Raw genomic sequence first — 24,301 nt, 5'->3', positions numbered from 1 at the left:
AATAACTATAGAATGAGAGAGATTTCTGAATACTTCTGTAAAGGACTCTGCATGGGCAAGAGTCTCAGAGACAAAACATCTCGGTGCCTTTACCACATGGAAGGCAATTCCACAAAAGCAATCTGTAGCACTTGCTGACAAATAATAATTTAGGAAATAGAGAATAAAATACACCCTCACCAAGGGATTTTCATGGTGTTATTAAGTTTGAGAGACAAGTTCAAGTGGCTTAAATAATAAAAAGAAGAAAATACAACTTCCACAACATTATGTCTCAAAGCACACTTCCTTGTACGTAATATATAGGGCAGCCTCACTCCAAATACTCTTGAGATTTTCTATTTCATGTTCTGCAGATGATGTTTGTAGCTCTGTGCAGGTAACTAATTTCCAACCAAATACGTTACACCAGGGGCAGCATGAGGTTATAGCAACAAGGCAGTCAAAAAACAAATTTTTCAAAGACTGCCCAAAATAATACTGTAATTCTATCTATTGTGCAACCTATGCTTTCAAAGGATAGAGCAATATGCTGCTTACTAGACAGACTTTTCCTAAAAGCCAATCTAATATAGTTTAGATATTCATACCCACCTTTAAGCAAAAATAATAAATATTTCACTTAACAATATCACTAGCATATTATTCTTAGTTCTGCATGAGTCCCAAATAAACAAACACTTTTAATTCCCTACCTGAGAGGGTAAAAATAAGTGGGTGTATAAGTCTACACCAACACCTTGCTTTTGGATAAAGAAATGATAGATGAAATATGAAGTTTTTATGGCAAGATGATGACACATCTGAGCACCTTTGCCAAGAAACTGAGATAATAGATTTTCTTATGCAGCGCTTGCAAGAATAGGAATGGATGAATAAAGATTTGTGAATTCTTTTAGACAGACAGACAGTCTGTTCTTCCAAGGAGTGTAGATTCCCAACTCCATCAGAGCTATACCCATTTATATGACCTAGCCATTTAGGTCCCAGAATGTAACAGTCCTTTACAAAAGCCTCTGAAAGAAATCAAGCAATTATGGAATAAAATTCCTCAAATGGATTATTAACTGACTGAAACATGGGAAACAAAGGAAAGGAATGGATTGTTAATTTTTCACATTAGAGAGAAAATATTGGCCAGGAAGTAAGATGCATGACTATGCTGAAAGCACAAGTGAAAATGGAATTAATAAAGAGGCAACAAAATATATCACATTACAAAAATATTTGGAGAGGTCAATTGTAAGGCAAATTGAGTCAAGGGCTGCAAGAGCATTTCACAGCAAGTCCAGGGGGGACAAGCAGCAAATTAAATCCTGCATTAATACACACACACAATAAAATAACCATGACCCAAGGATAGTCTTTAAATCAGTAGAACTCCATAAAAAGATCTGAGAGCTTTGTTGCTCCCTCTCTGAAACATCATCTCAATGTTCAAGAGTTGACAGAAAAACATATAAAATGCTAAGAATTTTAAGGAGAATTGAGAATGAAACAGAAAAAATACTGTTATAAAGCAACAGAAATCTATGAGGCACAAACATCTTGAATGCTGTAGGCAGCTTGGCTCAGCCCATTTCCAAAACAGAGGTGAACTAGAAAAAGCTTTAGCTCAGAGCAGGGCAAAACTCAGGTCAGAGGTCCAGAAAGACTCCTATATGAGGAGAAACTAGATAAACTACAACCCTTGTACCTGGAAAAGAAATAAGCAGGGCAGAGGGTGGAGGGATATGACACAATTCCACAAAAAGTCACAAAAAGAGAATTAGCTATTTCTCACACCCCAGCACAAAGGGACATGCAAGCACAGTATCTGACGGGACGTTTGAGATAAAAAAGATGGGCTTTTTCTCACAGCGTACAACTACATTGTGGGAGTCACTGCCACAAGGTGGTACGGAGGCAGAAGAAGGAATATAAACCGGGTAAAAATAGCTGGTTACAGGTGGAATCCTGAAGAAGTACTTTAAAAACGTTATTCTATATTTGTCCTTTTCTTATACTCTTTTGCTGGACACCCAGTACTGGGCACTGTCAGCAAGAGGATACCAGACTAAATGGGCCTTTGATTTTATGTGGTATTGTTGCTATGCTCTTGCATTTTCACATACATTAAGGGTTAAATTCAGAATAATGTCTGCACTAGGGAGTTTTGCCAAGAATACAAATTTTGGCATTTTACCTCTTAAGCACTGTGACAGGAATTGGTTAAATCCAACTTTGTAACTGACACAGTGGTTAAAACCTTCACTCAGTCCTCGGCGCTGCTGTCCTTGGGTGCAAGACTGTCATCAGCACAATTTCTCTTCCCCTTAGTCTTTGGTCCTGAGGAATAACACTAACTGAAGAATTCACCCTCGCTGTTCTACCATATCTCCTCATGTTACTTATCAATCTGGATACTTTGCTCAATAATAGCATAGAAGTTTTAATGTGATAGATTCATCCATGGAAAAAGGTTGTGTTGCATTGATCCTGAATATACAGTAGTACATCCAAGTGCAACCTATAGCTGCTTTACTATTCCATTCTTGCGGAAATCATATTTCAAACAGCTCAAACACTGAGAACATATAAAGGCAAATCACATACAGGGAACATGAAAATTTAAGGTTGATAATATACATCACTTTGTGGTAAGAATTTCCAGAAAAATCTTTTACAACCAGACTCAGATGCTATTTACACACCTAAATAATTATTAGGGGGTTTTCAAAGGAGCTCAGTACTCAATGTGCTGAAATCTTTTGAAAACCTGGTCATAATAGTCACAATGGGAACTGTGCTCTTTTGAAAACTAGTCACAGCTGAAAGTGCCAAGCCAGCAAGAGCCGGAGCTCAGACAGAGAACTTGCATCGTAACATCTCTTGAAATACTCAGCGGTGGATGATGGGAATAGGTGAGTATCTACTCTACCCTCTGATCGCAGCCTGCATCAGATGAACAACCAGTTGTGATTTTTCCATTATATTGATTTCCCAACAGGAAACCTGGCTTCCAAAAAAAAACTTTCCTGAGAGAAAATATTGATTTTGAGGCATCAGTTTGATTTTCCCTCAGAACATTGTTTCCATGCTCTGCAGCTCCCACTTCCTCCAGGCAGCCTGCGCTTCCCAACTTGTGGATCCACAGAAGCCGAACTAGTCAGTAAGAAGGAAATCTGTGCCTTAAAACTTGTGATTCCATACAATTTGGCCTAATGGGGACTTGAAAAGGAGATATCTGTGGCTGTCCTAGGCTCAACACTCTGTAGTCCCATAAGCTCTGCAGCTCTTTGTGCTTTCAGGTTCCTAGTTCCTTGGAGTCCTTATGCCCCATAGGGTGTGGTTTAGTGGTCTAGGACTGCTTTAGGTGACTCGTGGCATCCCATGTGGCTGCCAGGTGCTACTCCAGAAGGCCACAGCACTCACTAGCCCTGAACATCCAAAGGCATCTAAAGAGGCACAGGATGCCTGTGTTTAGGCACCTGAATTGCTCCAAGCCTTTCTGCATCTCGGCAGAGTTTGAGACAAGCTACATCTCTGAGGAGCCCAGTGTGCCAAGCAGATGCTTTACCCAGCAAGCGAGGCAGAAAAAGGTAAACATTTTCTTTTTTTCTGCAATAAAATTTCTTCAACTCAATAAGAATACTCATATCCTAGGCTGGAACAAAACGAAGTTATTCAAAACAAAAATATTTTCTACAAGAAAGAAGAGTTCGCCTCTTTCACAGATTCTAGGTAAATGCTGCCCAGGAAGTCTGTGAAACAAAGTTTTGTGCCTTGTTCCTCCCAACCACAAACTTCTAAGACATGCGAAGACTTACCTACCTACAATTAGACAATAAGAAAACAAGAAGTCGCGCTAGCAGAAAAGACTAAAAGGGTTTTTAACCTGTTAATTACAAAGAAATACTTTTCGTTTTTAAATGTAATTCTTGTAAACATTCTCTGATTGTAGAATTACAATAAAAGGAAATTTTTTAGTTTCCCATTTACTCTCTCTATACGCTTCATAATACCTCTATTCAATTTGTCTCTTTTTAGTCTTCTGTCTAGTCCACACAGGTGTTCACCACTTTTTATTTTTCTAATAATTGCCATGTTCATTCTCCAGATCCTTCCAAGACCTTCTATAGCCTTCATGGAATGGGATGATCAGAACTGGACAATACAGTCAGAAGAAGGCTGAAGAGAATTTTTGTCATTAAAATATTCAGGCCACATCTTTATCTATTTAGTCTTCTCCTAGGAAGGAGAGGTGTTTTCCCCTCAAGAGGTCTAACCAGAAGCTAACATTTAGTTCACCTTAGCATATTAATCCTATTGAACAAGGTGATGAGGTTCATGAGCTTATGCCATAGCGTCCTTCCACGATAATGTTATTTCCCCAATTGATACCTGAAGTTTTTACATAATTTCACATCTGCAGGTCAAAAATTTAAAACAAACAAAAAAAGCTGAAGTTTGAATTGCATCATCCTACAGTGTTATTCCTTATCCCTAAATACCTGCACCCAGCCAGTCAGCGTTTGCCATGTATGTACACTTACACGGTATAACTCATTGGGACTGCAGGGACTTCCAGACTTTGGCTGGTCTAATGTTGTTGATGATGCAAAGAGAGGATGCTAAAGAGGATGTGAATGTGGAATAGTCTGTCTTGACACTGCTATAATATCGCTTATGTTAAATGATATTAAAATATATTCTGTGGTCACAGAGATGAAGATATAGTGCTGGGTGAGGGTCCTGCAAGACTATCTGACAAGATAGGGCCGACTGCAAAGACAAGTGATGTTACCATGGGCAGAGTTAACATGGATCCTAATTAAGAGTTTCACACCATCAGACCTTGTTTCTGTTGCTTATAAGCCCAGTGAATTTTAAATAATTACATTGAAGCTCCACTTACAGGTGGTTTTGGTCTTTTTTATGTTAATGTAAGTTACTTGATTACATCTCCAAAAGCTTAAAAGAAAAAACTCACATTTCCATTTTTAAAATTTGAAAACAAGTCAGGCACTCAAAATTTAGAAAGTTCCTAATTTATAACCCTTACATAACCTTGTTTTTCCTCTCTTCAGGTGAATACTTCATCTAATTGATAAACTAAATAATGCTCTTGGGGAAGGCATTTAATTCTGGACTCTTCATGCTTCTAAATAATTGACTTCTCCATCAAAACTTTCAAAACTACAGTTATTTTTTTTAAAAATTAGACATATTCAAAACTTACCTACTTATGTAGATGAGGACTTGGCACTGTTCTTCACAAGTGCCTTCTGTACAGAGCCTTGCTATATATACGTGAGCCTTTGAAGAGATTTTTCTGCATGTATGCTCAGCCTAATCTCATTGCCAGTAATAGTGACTTCACATTTTTATGCTTATTTGGACTTTCCAGTGCGTTTAACACAAAATGCAGTCTTTTTACCGTACTTTTGGTATAATTGGAAAGAATCCCTGATTTTTTATTTCATCACAGTAAGAAAACAGTAAACTTTCTAACAACATCTAGCCTTCAACAGAAAAGGCACAGATTCTTTTAGAGGGAACTTCAGTAGATGCTCCTGTGTCTTTGAACTCACTCACACTTTTTATTCATAGTGCACGTACAACTCAGTGGGAGCCAGGGAAAGGGAATAGTTCGACAGCTGCTCAGTTTTGAGGTGCAGCATATGTTTAAGCAGGTATCTGGATGTATCCCCTACCCTACATACTCTCTGCAGCTAGAGGAAGGCTTCCAAACTTCTCTGTTACAGAAAAACCACCCACCTTTTTAATATTGACATAATCTCATTGTTATATATTTAATTTCTGTATTTGACATACTTATTTTATATACTTATTAATACCCATATACTCTCAGGCTGTTTTGAGGAAGGTGGTACACCTCAGTCTTAGGAAATCGTTACACCTCCACCCTGTAAACGTGATCACACTGTCACAAGCCGACGTGTCCCCCCGGGGAGCGGTGGGGTGACCCGCGCAGGGAGTCGCCTCCCGCACGGCTCTCGCAGGGGGCCTGGGGACCGAGAAGCCCCTTGCAGGTGCCGCTGCCTGCGGGCCCGGGGCTGGGGACGGGGGACGGGGCGGGGGGGCTGTTGAGGCCGTGCCTTGGGCTCTGCTGCCCTCCGGTGGTCCCGCGGGGAGGGTCCGGCCTGGGGGGCGGGAGGGTGTTCCGGGAAGGGCGCTCTCCCCCGGGTCACCTGTCCCCAACCCCCCGCTCCGAGCCCGCTGCAGAACAACCGCAGGACAGGGCAAGCCGGACCCCTGGCATGCCAGGTAGAAAGCCCACCCTCGCCTCCCCCCTCCCCAGCAGGCTGCGGCAGGAAAGATTTAAGAAAAACCCAAGAAATGCGTGCGCGGAACTGAAGAGGGATGGAGGGTGCTGGTGGAGAAACTGCGGTTTATTCTTCAGCGTCAACTTGCGCTGGAGCCACCCTCGCCCCAGGCGTCACTTTGGGAGGTGCTGACACACACCCATAGCAAAAGGCAGAAAGGAGAGAAGATACAGCCAAGGCAGAAGGTAGAGCAGCTTGTCCGTGTCTATAAGCAATAGAACCAAAAACGCAGGCTGGGCATCCTTATCCCAAGCCCAGCTTTATTTCTTAGGGCAGTGGTTTGCAACCTTTGCCGGCCTGCAGCCAGCTAACACCCCAGCAGCACGGCACTTGGCTCTTGCCAGCCATATCAGATGTCCCCGTGGGGAATTTGTTGCCCTTGGGTCACAACTTAGGGATTACCATGCCGCACACCCACACTGGGTTACCCATCTAGCACAGCCCACAGCAGATCCCTGTAGCCTGATGTAAACCACAGCAAATTTACATATCATAAGGAGGAAGGCAACGAAAGGTAACATTGTGTTATTCTATTTGTGGAAATTACGCCAGCTTGTCTCCTGCATGTTTTTCTTTCTCAGACAAACACCATCTCAAAAGATGACTTTTCAATTGGCTGAAATCAATTCGCTATAGCTATAAACATGCACATTTGGGCAATGTTATAAAGGCTGCATTTAAAAGGAAGAAAAAAAAAACGAGCAAAAGTTGATTGCTCCACATCATTATTGGCAATTCAGTTCTATTACTAGTAAACTGTTAACTATATTAAGCAAACTTTCTTTGACTCTGACTAGTCAAAACAAAAGCATTGCTATGAAAGTATACAAGCTCTAAGTAGGCCAAAATTACAGCGAACTCTCTGCATTGTCCAAAGCAAGGAAGGAAGTTGGTAGCTAATAACAACACAGTAATAACACAGCCTCTGCTGCTTCCCATGACTCCACAAGCTCCCTTACCTTATGGTGTCTAGGGTTTCCAAACATCTCCAGCCCTACCACAGCCAGCTGCTAACATCTGAAACACTTGTGCTGCTCTCTTTCCTGCTCCTCTACCATGGGGTTGGAGGAATCAACGTAACATTTACAGCACCAGAAATCCATGCTCTACATCCCTCTGTCCGTCCCTAATTCTGGAATCTCAGGGTTTTCCTGGTATTTTGGCCTGATGCACTGCAACATTAACAGAACTGCAGAAATACAAGACACATACAAACAGCTGCAGTCTCCTTCCTGCCTGGATGTTTATAAACTGCAAAAAAGGTTGGCCTGAGAATTGCCACCAAGATCCATTTGAGCCACCTTCTCATCTTGTGAGACCATTGTCTGCTCCTAGTTTCCAATATCCTTTGATCACATCTTAAAGCTGAAGCTTCTTACATGCTGACATTACACAAACAGGCAGATGTTAATTCAAACTACAGGTTTATTTTGGTGTATTTATCCAGCAGCTTCTAACTGTAATTCATTTTATTCCAAATCTGTGCAAGGAATATGTGTCTTATTTATACTCCATTAAATATGAGCTTTAACGATTCTGAAGAGTGTTATATCACCAGGAAGAGCCACAGTGCTCAAAAAAGTCAAGATTCTGTACCAGGGCAGTACCTTCTGCATTTATCATCCTGTTAGCTGGCAGCAACGTGGGACCAGAGTCTATACATGGATCGAGAGCTACAATGCAGGACATGCAGAGCAGAGACAAAGATGGCTTTAAAATCCCTGTATGCCTCCTGCACTTCCAGGTCTGGGTTACCAAGTCCTTCCCTTCACCTCCATGGGATTGCTGCTGAGGACTCCCCATGTAGCTTCATTGCCCTGTACATCTTGGCCTGAATGTCTCACAGCTGAACATGGAGAATGCTTCCCACAAATCAGAGGGTTATTTCTAAGTCCCATATCCTGCTAGACCTACAAAGCGTGGAGCCTTCCTCATGGCTTGATCATGACTTTCGTTTTTTTAAGCAATGTGTTACTATAGCATGAAAGGGTAGCAGAAGTACCTGTGAGCAGCCCCTGATTTTGTGGTCATTCCCTTTAGAGCATGGTGCTGATTGTAAGTTCAGCCTTACAGCTTCCCCACATAGCACCCCCTTAAAATTTGTAGTAAATAACATTGTCCAAGTTAGTGCCACGTATGCTACGCTCCTCGTGTCTCGCTAGCAAAGCCCTCTCCGCCACAGCCTAAGCTAGAATGCCTTTTGTTTACAATTTCACCAGCTGAAAGACCCTTTTGAGAACAAAAAAAAAAGAAAAAAAAAAAAAGAGGGGAAAGAAAGAAAGCTGAAGAGGCCACTATGAGGATCTAATCTATGGCTAAGACCACCCCTTGACTGGCAGTCTGTATTGCCATCAGCTGTATGCATCATGAACGCATTCGAGTTTAGATCAGCTGTCTGTGCCTTCTCCCTCATTAACATTGATAAAAGCGATGGCCTCTGCCGGGCGCGCGGCATTCCTCAGCATACCAGCTGCAGCTCTATCTTAATGCATCCTGTGGGCTTGGAGAATTAATTAGTTCTGATAGTCACCATGTTTCAAAATGATGGCTGTCATAACCCCGCAGATAAAATTACACACCCCTAGAATTTTCCACATTGCCCATTCAGACTCTCCATAGGCCACCGTTGGCTTCCTCAGATGTATGGCACTGGAAAGATTTAACTTGCCAAACCTTTTTTTTAAATCTCTTTGTTACATTCCAATTAAGTCTGTGTTAATCAAAGGCAGTATTTCCCAAATATCCCCCCCCCCCCCGCCCTCCTTTCCACAGGCCTCCTCCTAGGCAACTTGATGGTTTGTGCCCCCCTTCCTCCCGCCTACAATTAGCATTCAGACGTTTCTCTTGGCAGAGTCAAAGCCTCCCTCCCCCTAGGAAGCTTTCTTCTTCTGAGCACATTTTATCTTTTCCTACCCCTCTGCAAGGTGCTTTAGCCAGTTTCTAAACAAAGAGCGAAGTGACTTTTCTCAGACATGTGGAGCTTCAAACTGTATTCAAACACCCCTGTGACAGTTTTCCTGCTGTCACTGGCTCTAAAACAAAAGCCACATACAGTAGAAAAACAGTAATTCATTTATTTTCTGCTGCTTACTTTCAAATGATCAAGTAAAAATACCGAATTTAGCTCAAGACTGCCCTCACCCTTGACATTCTTTAAGACCTCACTAATGAGGCTGCTCCCTTGGGAGAGGAGATGAGCTGCACGTAGGGTGGGATGTACAGAAAAGCAGTACCAGCTTTTATTACACAGCACTCATGAGTGTTTGGGCTGCAATGAGTGCTCTGCTTCAAAATGCTCATATTTCTTTTTTATTTCTTCCTCTAAAATGATGGTTTTATCATATGATGGTGAAATGGCTGAGCTTTGTATGAGCCTCTGAGAGCTCATCATATGCAGTTCAGCCATCCCTGTTAAGAGAGCTTCACATTCAGAAAGTTCAGGGCAATGATATACAATGTGAGTCATGTAGACAACAGTTAATTAGATTTTTTCTCTAATGCAAAAAAATATGTGGTTAACAAAACAGTGTAGAGGAAAGTGAGTGCTGCAGCCATCCTGTCTGTATCTCCACTGTTTTTTATTCACTTCTAAACTGCCCTCATGCACCAGAGGCCTGACTCTGAGAAAGAACATCTAGCTCATTGTGACACTGAAATGAGTTGTAGCACAAAACGTTGTTTTCAAAAACACCTACATAAATGAACCACTGCATTTTCTCTGGTTGGTTGACATTTTCAGCACAGAAATAGAAGCAGCAGTTTAGAGAGAGGCAGTAGGTGGATGAAGAAAATAAAAAGGCAACAAGCTCACATCTACTTAAAGTTGGAGCATCCAGTCCATGAATGCAATAGCAGAGCAGGCATAGAAGGAAGGCAGCGATACACACAAGTGTATGCCACAGCACATGGTATTTGCAGTATTACAGCACACAAAATGACTCTTACTAATCTTTTTCCCCACACTGCTTGCAATCTCAAAGTTTACAGAGGTACAAGGATGACTTGCAGCTAACACAGAGATCATCCAAGTGGCCGGGATATCCCCATGGAGGCTTGACTGGGCTCCTCCGTGTCAAATTGATCCCATCTTGCCCACGGTCACTGTCACTCCCACATTGCTTGCTGTCACTTCCCTCACACGTATCAACTTTATTTACAAAAAGGGGACCAACCCCACAGACACATTTGTATTTTTGGTATTTGTCGTCTAAGGCTTCCAAAATTTTCACCTTCTTGTAGGAACGAAAGAGGTCCAAGACCTCTCCACCACTCCAGCTGGACACAGAATGAAGCACAGCACAAAGTTAAAATAATATATCCTGCTAAAGCCAGAAAAAAAGTAAGAGTAGGAAAATGCAAGAGCACGAAGGTCTCAGCTGAGCTGTATAAGCAGCAAGATAACAAGAATGTGATACCCTGCCACCGTGACCCTGGAGGAGAACGGCCCCAGAGATACACAGGCTGGATGGCCAGGACAGGATACAAACACGTCAAGGGCAGGAGCCAAACGTTGGCACAGACGTGGCAATGCACAAGGTAGCACACTGACAAGTGAAACGCCCACTGGGGATCCTAGAGGTGTGTGGACCCCTCAGCACTCTGTGGCCCGGCACCACCAAGAAGAGGGGAGGAAGGACACAGGTCCCAGCCTGCAGGGACCACCACCTTCACAATTCTAAAAGCACAGGGCAAAACCTGGCAGACAGCGTGTCCTGCCCGTGCCAACAGCGTGCCAGCACCCAACACCCCCACGGACAACAGCGCTAGAGCCAGCAGCTGCCTGGTACCTCAGGCACTGGCCAGGCCATCCAGGCAGCCTCCTCCCAAGCAAGGTGCTACACCAGCTCCCTGGCTGGCTGGTGGGTACACTGCCACACTGCACAGGCTGCTTCAAGCACTGGGGTGCCACCTCCCCACCCCTCAAGTCCTCGGGGAGCCACGTCCTGTGTGTCTGCTGATGTATCAGCCTGTACTTCTGCCCAGAGTGGGGCAGGAGCTGGACAGACAGAGTCATAGTTAGAGCCTGGCACTATATTTAACCCTCAAACAAGGGGTCTGATCCCCATCACCAACATGAGGAAAGGGTGGCTGTTCCTCCAGAGCAGGGAAAGCAGCCGTCACAGCAGCTAGCAGGGAGGGGGTGCTTCCACATGAAGGGAGAGGAAGGAAAGGGAAAAAGGGTTTACTTCACACAAATGCCTATACGGGAGGTAAGAGCAGATAACAAGAGAGCTGATGTGTGTTGCTTGTTATCTCAATCTACAGGACAGGAAAGGGACGTGCTTGATTTACAGCTCCTTTCATCACTGTGCTGTCTGAAGGGGCAACAGGCAAGAAACCCAGCTGACCTCGAGCTGCTGCAGGAGTTGTCGGCTCCTGCCATCACACACACAGGGACCAGGCAAACACGTTATGCCCAGGCAGCACAGACCCTGCCCAGACAGTGACCCTGCCCACACTCCAATAAGGCACACCTGCAGAAGAGGGAGGATAAGTTTTACTCCCAAACATTCTGCAGAGAACAGGATGCGTCCATGGGCTATCATCACACAGAAGAAAAGATCCTCCAGGACTCTGCTCTTTTGGAGAAAAGTCTGAGCCATTCCTTCTGCCAGGCCAGATCATCCGTTGTAAGCAAAACTGAAGTAACATGAAAGGTCTTGACCTCAGAAAAGAGAAACGGCACTTCTCAGGGCCATACATACCGTCAGCACATACATCACAACCCCTGGCTGCTATCTGCTCTGCATAAACAAGAAGTTATTTACTTTTCTTGTCCTATAGCAGAAAGGAACAGGATCTGATGAGCACGCAGGAAACATCTTGCCCTGCCAAATCCTACTAGCAATTTTGCAGTACTTAGTTAATCCGTACAACAAAAGCAGACAAGTTTGTGTATTATACGTGTATCACCACTGAGTTCTTTAGGAAAAAAACATGGAGTTCAAGATAACAGGCTACAACTGCATCAAACATTACATTTGTGGTCTAAAGGTGGATGCAGCATCTAGCCATGACTGCAGGTAAGAATTTGGGAGAAAGCACTACATTTGCAGCTGCTGTGGACTCTTCAAAAACTTAAGCTAGCTTCAAAGCACAACTTTGTATTAAGGCACCCTTATGGAGTGCCTTCAGGTGACTGAAAAATGATAACATCAGGGTGACAAAGCAAAGCTGGCAAACTGGAGGCAGCTAAATTATTAGGTATTTCAGACATGAGAGAGGCTGCTTTCACAAGACTGACCAGAGCAGCAGCAAAGAGCAGCACTACAAAAGAGCTGAACAACTCTGAGAAGAAAGAGAAACAGTTTTGCTTTTGTCAAATCAAGACGTCTGTCTACTCATCCCTTCTAATCATATGCAGTAACATAGCTGAGTTAATTTTCCTCTGCTTAGCTCCAAGAAATCAGCCAAAACCATTTAATAAAAATAGCAAAAAAATTTTTTAGAAAAACCACCTTCTTATCCAGCTCACCAAAGCTGGAGGATGTTCTTTTGGCCTCCTCAAATAGTCAGTAGTATTTCTCCCAGAATCACATTCAGGAGACCCACCGTTATGTTATTAGGGCTGATAAGCCAACTTCCAGAGATCCTTTGCTCTGCCTTAGATCCGTTGAACAAGCATAACAATGACAAGCACAGCAGTTACTCCAGTCCCCTATCCATGCCCACCTAAAAGAAGAAAACATCTTCTGTCATACTAGTTCAGTGCCCTTGGTTTTGTACTGTCAACAAGCTTCAGAGAGAGGGATAAATGAACAGAGCCCTGTCAGGATATCCTGTCATTCAGTTAGGAAAGGTTTATTCAGCTTTGCAGTGAAAACTTTCAGCAAAATAACCTGCGTTTTGGAATTTTTCCTGCCCACAGGCAAGCTTCACATGCTGTATCTTCCACTCATTTTCCTTCAGGAAGACAAGAGTCCTGTTAAACTATTTGCCTAAGAATGCAGAAGAAATAGCAGCTCTAACAAAAGACCATTTTACGTCAGAATTTTAGTTCTCATGTCTGGAGGGCTTTGAAGGACAAAAATCAACTTCTTCACAATGGAAATAAATTCAGTTGTTTTATTCTTCTTGGGCTTTTTGGCTGCAGTGAAACTGTGTTTAACATCACAGGTCCCAGATGAGGTAAGAAGCAGCTTTTTATTTAAGTAATGAATTATTATATGTCTGTATTACAATATAGGGGTGGGGTTGTTTCACTGTTAGAGAGAGAACTGTTATCAGATACTGTCTCTTATAGAAGAAAAATCCACCTTAACAGTCACTGATGCATACGACACTGAATTATAAACTAAGAGCTCTGCAATTCTGTCATCTGAAATAACAGAAATGTATGTTTACTCCACATGAGAATTTAGTTCAAAGGATATGTCATAAGTGAAAAGTCTCTAAAAATGGCAAATGTGGCAAAAGACTGTAGCTGACACGTTTGTCAAAAACAATAGAAAACAGAATTTCTGCTAAGTCAGAAGATAAAAGCAGAATTTTTTCCATAGTGAAAATTATCCATTCCACTAACCGCAAGGAGGAAAAGGTATTTCAGATAGATAGGGGGAAAATTCTAAGGGATTAAGCTAATGGAAGTAATTGCATAAAGCCATAAATTTAAGTAAAAGGTTTGTAGACTTTTGGGGAAGTGGTGCATTTGTCACGTACAAATCCTGTGGATCTGTGGAATTTCACAAAATCTGTTTTCACCACCCTTGTAGAGAGGCAGAAAGTGTTGGGGTACATATCTGAACCAGGAGTTCAACAGCGAGACATTCACTCATCTAAACTGTCTCACAGCATGAGGCTTTAAATTACTGTGTTCTGGAGAACAAATACTTGTAGAAAAGGAAACAAAAGGACAGGGAGAAATTGTGGTGATGGGGTGGAAAGGGGAAGCCACTCAGGGGTTTTGTGGATTTTTTTGGTTGGGTGGGTTTTTTAAATGCTAAAATACTTTGAAAAGTACAAACAAGTGCTGGGAAATGCATTAAATGTACTCTGTCTCTAAAAAAAGAGCCACTAACAAATCACCTTTCTTCCATTTTCCCTACCAACAAAAAGGGAAAAGGAGGAAATGGGAGAAAGTGGAAATAACCCCACCATTCCAAAATAAATAGTGTTTTATAGCTGGTAGTAAGGAAAGGGTATAACTTATTTTCATTTTACCTTTTTGAAATCTCTTTGAATTTTCTCATTCCAAAAATGTAATTTTGTGGGGTGCCTTTTCGAGGACAACTTCTGCAATGAGATAATTTCAGCCACTCCTACCAACAGCTTTTTCACTTCTGAACCTGAATATCCTGCAAGTCCAGCCATTTGTCTGGCCTCAGGCTCTTAATGGCTTACACCGAGCACCTGCGAGGAGCACGAGTTGGTTCAGTAACATACTTCTCTAAAGGCTCAAAAAAATCAGCCAGCGCTCTGAGTTTATGATTCTTCCACATTAACAGTACTGATTTGACTCAGCAGTAATGCTCCAAGGATTAAAGGTGCCTGGCCTGTGTGCATTTGTGCTTTGTTGGTTCTTGCTCTGGTGCTCTCATTAAGGATGGGACATTGAGGTGGCTGCGCTGGTGCTGAACAACAGGGGTTTGAAAGGCTTGAAGCATTCAACCCCCCTCGTGTTGGTGCCTCGTGAGGTCGTTTTGGATGGGAAGCGAGGTGCAGAGATGCTCTAGTTTAAATGCTCTGCTGAGAGGGCAGGGAGGATGCTCAAGTCCTCCCAGCATGGCACTGCTCACCGATTTGGCCAGTGTCTGATCGAGCTGTATCCACATTATACCCACATCTGGAATAAGGTCTCAGTTTTATTTCAAAGATGCTTGAAATGCATCTATGCAACAGTAAGAGGCTTTACTAACCAAATACTTTAATGTTATCTAGATCAGATTTCAACAGTACATTTATAACGACTAAAATTTGACAACTAAATAGATGTTGCAATGAACTTATAACTGGGTGATGACTGTCAAGTGGAATCCCTCAGAACTCATGAAACTTAATCTCCTTATCAGTGTCTGTGTTACATCCCCACAATGTTCACTACTGAAACGTGCTGCTGTCACAAACACTGAAGGAAGGATAACTAACACGGGGAGAAACCGCTGGGGTGAGGGTTTCATCCAGGACTACTAGGCTGTAGCACATACAGAAATCCTGCACAAGGTGCCAGTGTACCCACCCAGGCCAACCACGAGCTTCTGCAAAAAGGCTGCAGCATCCCACACATGCCCAGAAGGTCCAGTACTACCTGGACGGCACAGGGCTGCATTTGCACATATCTTGTTTGGGAATCCCTGGACAGAAATACTGGAGGATTTCCATTAAGCAACACTGCCATGGGGTCCATCCTTGGAAGTGGTGGCTTGGAACACGCCCTGCATAGCAAATGACCTGAAGCTCCTGCAGCGATGCTGCTGCACAAATGGTTAACAGTCAATCTGCCAAGGCAGGGGACAAAGACGACCTTGCAGGGGGAGCATGCAGGTCCCATTCATGCCCACAGGAATTGCCCAGACTGGGTCTGACACTCCCTATCCAGGTGGGCTATTGGCAAACTGGGCAGGCTCAGGAAGAGAGCTGGGGGGTGACTCAAGGATTGGGAAAGAGGAGTTACAGCAAGGGATTCAAGAAATTATATTTATTTAGGTGCACCATAAAAATGTACTTTGATCTCAGACTCTAAGTATTCATAGGAAGGGAGTAGTACACTGTAACAGAATAGATTTCTACCTGTCACACAACTACAGAAAAGCAACAACTGGAGACTGAAGCAAAACCATCACAGACAAATCATAACAGAAGTAACACACCATGGTTTGTTTCTCCACAACTGACTATTTCCAAATTCAATGAATACTTCCTAAAAGGTCTTCTTGTTCAAACTAAATTTGATACAAGAAGCTCCATTATCCTGTATTGTGCTCCTCTGGTATAATTGTCCTTCTGGCTTTATGATCTGGGAAATTACTTAAAATATCCACAGACAACTATTAACATAATATTTTGAAATGGATGATGCTGCTAGAAGTGGCCCTTACATACACACATGCACGCAGGCACACACACAGTGGACAGGCACAGTTTTTCAAGATAAATGTTAAGCATTTCCTCACGTTGCCCTGGTAATGATTCAGACATTGCCTTAATTGACTACTCGACTGCTTAATTGAAATCCCATTTAGAGAGTTAATTTCAGCTCTATTGTGTCAGATAGGAAGTTTCTCGTGGTCGATATTGCTTGAGTGAGTTAAGACCACCTAAATGGGTCCATACTTAGAGGTAAATGGTTATCTTAGAATAGAAAATGGAGCACTTCACAGTACTTCCTCTCCAATAATTATTTCATTTATTACTTTTTGTTGGTCTTTAAGATTATATTTTGCATTAGATTATTTCTCGCCATTTGTGGATTATGAACTCACTTCTACGAATACTCACCAGGAAGTAAGAAGATGAAGCCAATGTTAGACGGAATTCATCAAAGACTGTTTCCTTTAAAATAGGTTGACTGTTTTACTAATAGGAAACAGATACTGGTTTGGTACATAGACATTTTCAAATCTATGATTTCTATAACGACAAAATACTGTTGTCACAATACCCCTTTGCCACCTTCTCAAGTATTTTGTCGGATTTTCATTCTTGAAACTGGGACCTCCACAGCAAGGGGAGTGAGCCCTTGGAGTTGAGCTAGAGGGCTATGGACAGGTTTCCCAAGCTGGGCTGGTTCCTTCTGTGGCTTACTCTAGATCCAAAAAGAGGAGGCTGATCTTAGATCTCAAATCTCAAATCTACCAGATCTGACTGTAAAGCTAGGTGTCATTCTTTTAAACCAATTTGGAAATACTGTCTGTAGTCTTTTAATTCACTGTGGTGGTGCTGATAATATGAAACAGCTTTTGAGAGGAACAAAGGCTTGTGCTGTGCTCTGTGTGCAAAGAGCCACAAGCAACTTCCTCCTCACCTTGCATTTAGTTTTGCCATTGAATGGAGAAGGCATTTGCCAGCACTTGTCTTTCTCCATCCTGCTCTGGGTTTGCACGGTAACTTCAGAACTGATGCGCTGTAGGCTGCTGTCTCAGTAACTGGACTTTTAAGTCTGCTGAACTTAGTATTTATTGATAAAGCATTCTTAGGAGAAATAAGACACTCAGAATGGTTTATCCTGCAGTGGTTGGACATATGTTGTGCAGACAAGACTACTGCAAAGTCCTAATATGTGGTCTATTACCTAGTTCGGCTCCAGAGCAGGGAGCTCCTGCTGAAATGCATAGAGCTTATGGCTGTGAGTGAGAACAAAGCAGAATTACATTTGACATTTTTCAGCAGTACCACTGCAGGCAGAGTTAAAGCAACTCAGAGAAGTTTTCCTTCTTTTTAATTAATCTTCTCATATTACAGATGAAGAAGCAATGTGACCAAAAGCTTCTCATACGAATGAAAACTCAATGTGTACCTTGCTCTTTAAACCTCAAAACCCAGTGCCCTGCTGGTTACACCAAAATTACCAACGGAACTGGGATACCAGACTGCAGGTATCTCTTCTGTCAGAGCTTTTCTGCATGAATGTTGTTCTCCATGAATTAGAAGATGTTAGTTCATGTTACAAATGCTGTATTCTATGCTATTTCCTTAAGGAACATTTACTGTTGGCTTCATTAGCTCCAGAACTCAAGCTTCACTCAGAGTACCTCAAGCCTAACATTAATCAGCAAATGGTATAAGAGGAAAATGAACATTGCTATCAATGGCCTGTCAGATGTTCTTTTAAGTGATACCATAAAATCACTTCCTTGTTCATTCTGAATAATTGATATGAATTATATATAAATATTATACAATAAATATATATTATCATATAAACTATATTTAAACATAGTTTATATCATATATTCTCATATAAATAACATTTTTTAAATTGCCACATTGGGGAGGGGTGGGGGTTGAAGGGCAGGAAGATATATATCAAAACAAATCTGAAATCTTGCCTTTCAGGTTAAAAAAAAAAAAAGAAAAGCAGTATTTTAGGGAAAATGTGACTATTTTGAGCTTACTTAGCATTTAAAGAACCTTGATATTAAATAATTTTTAAAATACTATTTCAAATCAAAAGTAAGCAAAAACTGCTGTGATTAGGTTGCAGAAATAAAAAAAAAAGATAAATATACTATGCAAATGAAACAGCTGCAAGGATTTTTGTAGACTCTGATGTTCAATGTATGTTTAAATGAAGAAAAAAAGGCAGATCAACGCAACTAAGCTTCAAGTACTTTGGTCTGACACTGAAAGGAGGAGAGGAGGTTAAGAATTTCATTTTTCCCCATAGGAGACTTTTAAGTACTTTACAGCAGCTCCAACTTCTTTTCCTCAGGTATTATCTAGAAATGAAAACGCACACACTCTCTTTCCTGGGATGTCGGCATCATTGTACGAAGGGATTTGAACAACCTGAGTGCTGCCAGGGACACTGGGGCCCAGACTGCATGCGTAAGCTTTTTTTTTTTTTTTTTTTTAAAATAGAATCTGAGTTGAAGCAAAGCAGTGATTTATCTTCTTTTCAGAAACTATTCCTGTGAGAACTTTGGTCCTCAGAGCTTATTAGAGGAGTAGTAATAACGAGCAGTTTTCAGCTAAAACTTAGAGGATTTGGAGAAACACATATTCCAAGCCTAATCTAACAAGAAAAATTCATAGAAAAATTCAAAAGACTCAGGGAAATCCCTTGGTTTTGAGATTTTTAGAACAAATCATTTCATTCAATGCCTCCAAAATGATTTTTCATTTAGGAGTATCTTCACAATGGATTTTTAAAACTGAGATTTTAAAACTGCAAGTTTAAATGTTTCATTTTATGTCAAAAAAACCCTCACCTGCATCCAAATCATTCACAGATCTCTTCTTTAATTCTTTTTTTTTTTTTTTTTTTTTTGGATGCAGGGAGGGTCTTTTCTTTCAGCTCAACTTGGAACAGTTTTTCCCTCCAAGTTTTCTGAACTGCCCACGTATGCTGAAGGCCATTATGAAGCAGGGGTAATCAGAAGTGCCTCTCCTCCCACTGCCCCTTCCTCAGGAAAAGCCTTTCAGCATCCCCACAAGTGCATCACCCCACAGGCTACTGAGAGGGGCACCAAGACCTGCAGAGGAAGTTTTTCCCTGCCCAGACAGAGAATTTCCTTCTTTAGTTAATGGGGTCAAGGTCTGGTTCAATGTCCATGAAGTCCTTTTGTCCACAAAATAGATTAAAAAAAAAAATAATTTTAGCCCAAGCTATGATTTGAATTCCAGCCATTTATCTACTAAAGCAAAATAGCCAAATCCCAGCTTCAAGCTGCTTCTGTAGAAAAGACAGGCAAATAGCTGAGTATGTAGCATGTGGTCATGTCTTCTTCTGAAGATAACTACTTGTGTGGTGATTTACCGTCTTCCTACCAAATGCAGTCTAAGTGCCTGGTACGAGGAAGGTAACTCTACATGTGATCATCACCCCATTTCAGGGTGCTCTGGGCGCCACGCAAGGGGCATTGGTGTTTCCAGAGAGGGGCAGAGCTCTCTGCCCCTGAGCCAGAGCCCTGCCTGCACCACCCCGGGCAGGAGGCTGCAGAGGCAAGGAAGCCCTCTTTTCCTTTGAACAAACTTCCTGGTCCCAAAAAGCAAATAATCAAGGTCTCAGCATTGTTTCTGCTGTCATTTGGAGGAGGAAAATAGCTCTTTGCATTATCACAGTCTCTCCAAGAACATACGACGTGCCTTGAAATGTTTGGAGGAAAGCCAGTCCTTCCTGAGGCCAGAGAAAAATCCCTGACTAGGGGTTTAATTCACATTTAGCATCTGACGGTAATGACAAAACTGGCTTTTAAATAGCACTCTGACTTCCTCAACAGATAGCTCATTCTGAAACACACAGTGCTAATGAAAGATGTTTTGTCCCATTCCCTCCCCACAAAGTGCCCCAAGCCAACCAGCCACAGAGGAATCCCTTTGGTAAAAAGTGTAAAGGAAAAAGGGAAAGGTATGGTGGGGGAAAGGTCCAGGGGGAAAAAGCACAGCCTTTTAACACTGCCAGTATCATCCAGCCACAGATACCACTGCTAGGGGAGCTCAGATGTCCCATATGTGTAACAGATGAGCTTCAGCAGGAGCCTAGCTCAGGTTCCCACTCTGGGCAAATATTTCCATGGCTCCAAAGCAAAGCCTGGGGACCAACTGAATGGTGCATGGTATGAGCAACTGAGTAAAAAACACTGTAAGAATAAAGGAAAAAAGGAGGAAAAAAAAAAAGGCCAAGAGGAAAGATAATAAATTTAATTCTATCAAATTATATGCTCCAAACTACATCTCTACAAGTTCTACCCACCACTTCAGCCTGCAGGGAGACAGATGAAAAGAAATAATCCCAGAGGCTGCATTTGAAAACACTTGGGAATTAAACTAAATTAAACTATGAGGCAAAAAATCTAGTAGATTTAAGCTCTTTTGGCCTAGATATAAAGATGTGGCCTTCATACTCTGATGGTTGTAAGAGCTAAGCAGAAGCATCTCTTCCTTACTACTTTTTGGAAAACGTCCTCAAGAAAAGCAAAGGTCTCACTTCTCCCCAGTACCAGGGTGGCAGCAGGGGGCTGTGCCACTGTCACTCCAGTGTCGCGGCACTGCCTCCTGCAGCCCCACCAGCCAGGGGGAAGTGCTTTATCTGCCTGACCAAACTCATACAATATGGTAATTTGCTAAACTTCGGATAAAGCTGTCCCTTGGTGCTGGTATCAAAACAAGAGGCAACAGTAGTGAAGACAAGGGGAAGTGTAATGAATGCCAACTGCAAAAAAACCTGTTTCATCAGCAATTTTAAAGTATCCTGTCCTAGAAATTATACCATAAACTCTGAGGTTTTGCTTTCTTTGCACATCAATTAAAACATCATTGCAGGTAAAATTGTTTCAATTCAGATCACGCATTAAACAGTTTGCATCTGTGTCAGTGCTAAAGATGAAATTTACTTATCACATGGTAGCCAGAAAACAAGATTAACTAAAAGTCACTTTTTAAAGATTAAAGTATTTATTACTTTACCTCATTTCTGCTTATTCCATCTCAATTCTTAATAAGTATTTTTATTTCAACATGCATGAGACAAACTGCACTAAAATTTTCAGCTTTAAATATATTGTTTTTTCACGAGAAGTTTACTCAGATCCAGGGGACCTCACAGACTCATCATTAAGGAATAAAATAAGAAATACTAAAAGATTGGTATAAAGCCAAAGTCATCACTAAAATTAGGTGTATACATATACACACCGATTTATCTGCTCATCACTGTCCAAAACAAACTCATTTTCATGAAAACCGCCACATCACTTAAACGCTTTAAATCAGGATTAAGTTACTCAGTGGGAGCATAAATCCAGTGATGCTTATTTCCACTCACACAGAACAGAGACTCTTTATAAGCAATAAATCTACCAGTAAGGCACAGCAGAGAACCTATGAGGGCAGTAGGAGTTTGACACATTTAGATAACAACCTGCATCAGGATTATGGTACCTAACCAGAACTCCAATTGCGGGAAGGAAGGGCTTATAAAAGGGAGTTAAATCATTTCCACAGAGAGGCTGACAACTATAAAAAATGAGGATATCCCTACTAGTGAAAAAAACTGAAAGAACAATCTGACTAAAAATTACTGTAACATGCATTTCCTATAGGTGACCTTTCAGTAAAAATTTGAATATTGAAAAATTTTGGCCAAAAATTAAACTATTCTGATTCAGAAATATGTACCTTATCCTCTCCTGCTGGCTAGGGTTTGGGGTCAGATCCTGTCTCACCTGATATATCACTGCCTGTAGTCATGGTTTTAGCACCAGAAGATCTAACAAGCATAGTACATCTTCAGCACAGCAGTTTTACTAGTGACCACAGCCCACTGGACAGAAGTGGGTTATGGGATACCCAAATTTCAATTTCCAAGATCGCTTGAATCACGTATCATAGTCTTATGGGAGGTAGCAGGGAAAAGGAAAAACTTTCCACATAAAGCAAATACAATTTGTGGGGAAAAGAAAAAGGCTTATTTAAACTCTAACTTAGCATCAAATATAATTCTAACAGAAAATTTTCAATCAATCAGAGCTGTATTAACACAGAGAAGCAGCAGTCAGGCAAACTCCACCTGTATCAAAAAAGCTGACCGTTTAGAGTGGCTGCAGATAGAGGGGGATCAACGGGGACAAAATCAATGTGGTACTAGAAAAAAAACTATTTTTGGTGCAATCCTTTGATTACCATCACTAGCTTAAGTTCCCAGACTAGAGAGGGTGATGCTCTCTCTGCTGAAGCTGAGATTCTAGTGAAGAGAAGAGATTCAGACAGCTGCAAAACAGCAGCCATCACTCGAGGTCCCTGCCTGGCCCTAAACCCTGCAGCCTCTGCGGTTGTCACCCGCAATGTGCAAGGGAAGCATAAGGGTCAGAGCAAGCTGGCTGGTGAGTTAAACACTGTCATTTCCAGCATGTCCAGGAGGAGCTGCGTCACCATGCAACAGGAGAGGACATTGCTCCCAGGGTATAAATGGGGATGGAACATGCACTTGTCAGGTATGTCCTTTCTTTTAAGCGAAAAAATGCAGCAATAGCATGTAAGCCTTGCTAAGAAATAATGCGCATTCCACTGTGTAGATGCATTAAAGGAAAGCATTTCAGAAAGAGCAGAGGTGATCTGCTTGGAGTTAATTTTTTGCTTGGATCACACTAATCTTCACACTATTATTTCTACAGATTTGAGCATGTTCGGGTTAAATTATTAAAAAGTTCTTCCATCTTGCCTTCCTGAAACAGGTGTTTTGAGTTCCTCTAATTTTTGGAGTGTGCTATTACCTATGGCTTTTTGCCCTAATTAGAAAGCACTTATACTTGGGACTATAGTCTCAACACAATGTTCCTTTGCATATGTGTTTATGCAGTGCTTCATAACTTCAGTCAAAAAGATTTAAAAAAAAAAACAAACAACTTGATTTTTTTCTGCTTCCCCCTCTACTGGTTAATCTTTCCATTACATCAAAAGCACACCTCCTGGGGACACATGAAAAAGAGACAGTGAGAAGTAGTCAGAAAATCCAACCTAACAATTGTAAGAATGATTTGGGCGTTAGGCTTGATTATGGTTCTTTATTGTGAACCTGATATTCACAACATCTGATTTGAAGTGTAAGATCTAAAAATTATTTTTTAAAAAGGCAGAGAGAGGGGAAAGAAAATCATTCAAAAGACATCTTCTAGATTGAAGTAGTTATTTCTGATTTGCTGATTGAGCCTTTTGTGTTCTTTTGGCACCTAAGGATGCTGTTTTCAGGCTGCTAAGCATATATCTATCTGTATAGAGGTAAATGAGAAACTTAAGGTTTTATCTCTGTTCTGTAATTCACAGAAAGGGTTTGGTGGGACAGCCTGTGAAAAATGTGCTGAAGACAATTTATTTGGTCCTCACTGCGCATCAGGTAAGTTTGAGCTTTCTTTATTGAAGTGGGGAAAAGAAGGTGAGTGAAAGCTGTGCTCAGACACTAAGAAATCACAGTGAAATGGGTAAAGGGTCTAAGGGTTTCTCATCAAGAGCTGCTGTCTGCTTCAGGGAACACAATGGGAAAAGAAAATAGGCAGCTACTCATTCATGGTGGGGCTGGATTCAAGTCAGGACCATACAAACACTCTCAGTGTAGCGCTACAAAAATATCTTAATCTGGTCTTGAATACCTTTGTCAGATAAATTGGGGATTAGAATCATCTGTGTGTTCCTGCAGCTCTGCCTCCCTGTTAACAGATTTGTATAATATCTTTCAGTTCTGCCTGTTTCTTAAAGTTTTCTAGTATTTTATTTACCTTCCTGACCTCCACTGAACATTAAACTGACAAATTGGAAATCTGCCTGAAAAAATAATATTAAGAAATATCTCCTTCTTTAGTGGTAATATTTGTTTATCTCTA

General features: G+C 41.6%; 1 protein-coding gene across 2 annotated transcripts in view; it reads left to right on the top strand.

Annotated features, from left to right (window-relative positions):
• Positions 1-12,249: 12,249 nt before the first annotated feature.
• Positions 12,250-24,301, top strand: part of STAB2 (stabilin 2) — an 89,413-nt gene continuing 77,361 nt past the window's right edge. Inside the window, exons 1-6 of one of the 2 annotated variants that reach the window (XM_037390594.1) lie at positions 12,250-12,352; positions 13,198-13,457; positions 17,727-17,860; positions 18,697-18,812; positions 22,833-22,918; positions 23,748-23,817. In XM_037390594.1, coding sequence (XP_037246491.1) covers positions 13,374-13,457; positions 17,727-17,860; positions 18,697-18,812; positions 22,833-22,918; positions 23,748-23,817 — 490 coding nt within the window. In that variant the 5' untranslated portion in view covers positions 12,250-12,352; positions 13,198-13,373. Of the gene's footprint in view, positions 12,353-12,958; positions 13,458-17,726; positions 17,861-18,696; positions 18,813-22,832; positions 22,919-23,747; positions 23,818-24,301 lie in introns of those variants that run through there. The other variant, XM_037390595.1, reaches the window with a different exon arrangement.

This window comes from Falco rusticolus, chromosome 5 (assembly GCF_015220075.1).
Source record: "Falco rusticolus isolate bFalRus1 chromosome 5, bFalRus1.pri, whole genome shotgun sequence".
NCBI classification, from domain to species: Eukaryota; Metazoa; Chordata; class Aves; order Falconiformes; family Falconidae; genus Falco; species Falco rusticolus.
The sequence above is the reverse complement of the archived record's forward strand: the minus strand, read 5'-3'. Positions and strand labels throughout refer to the sequence as shown.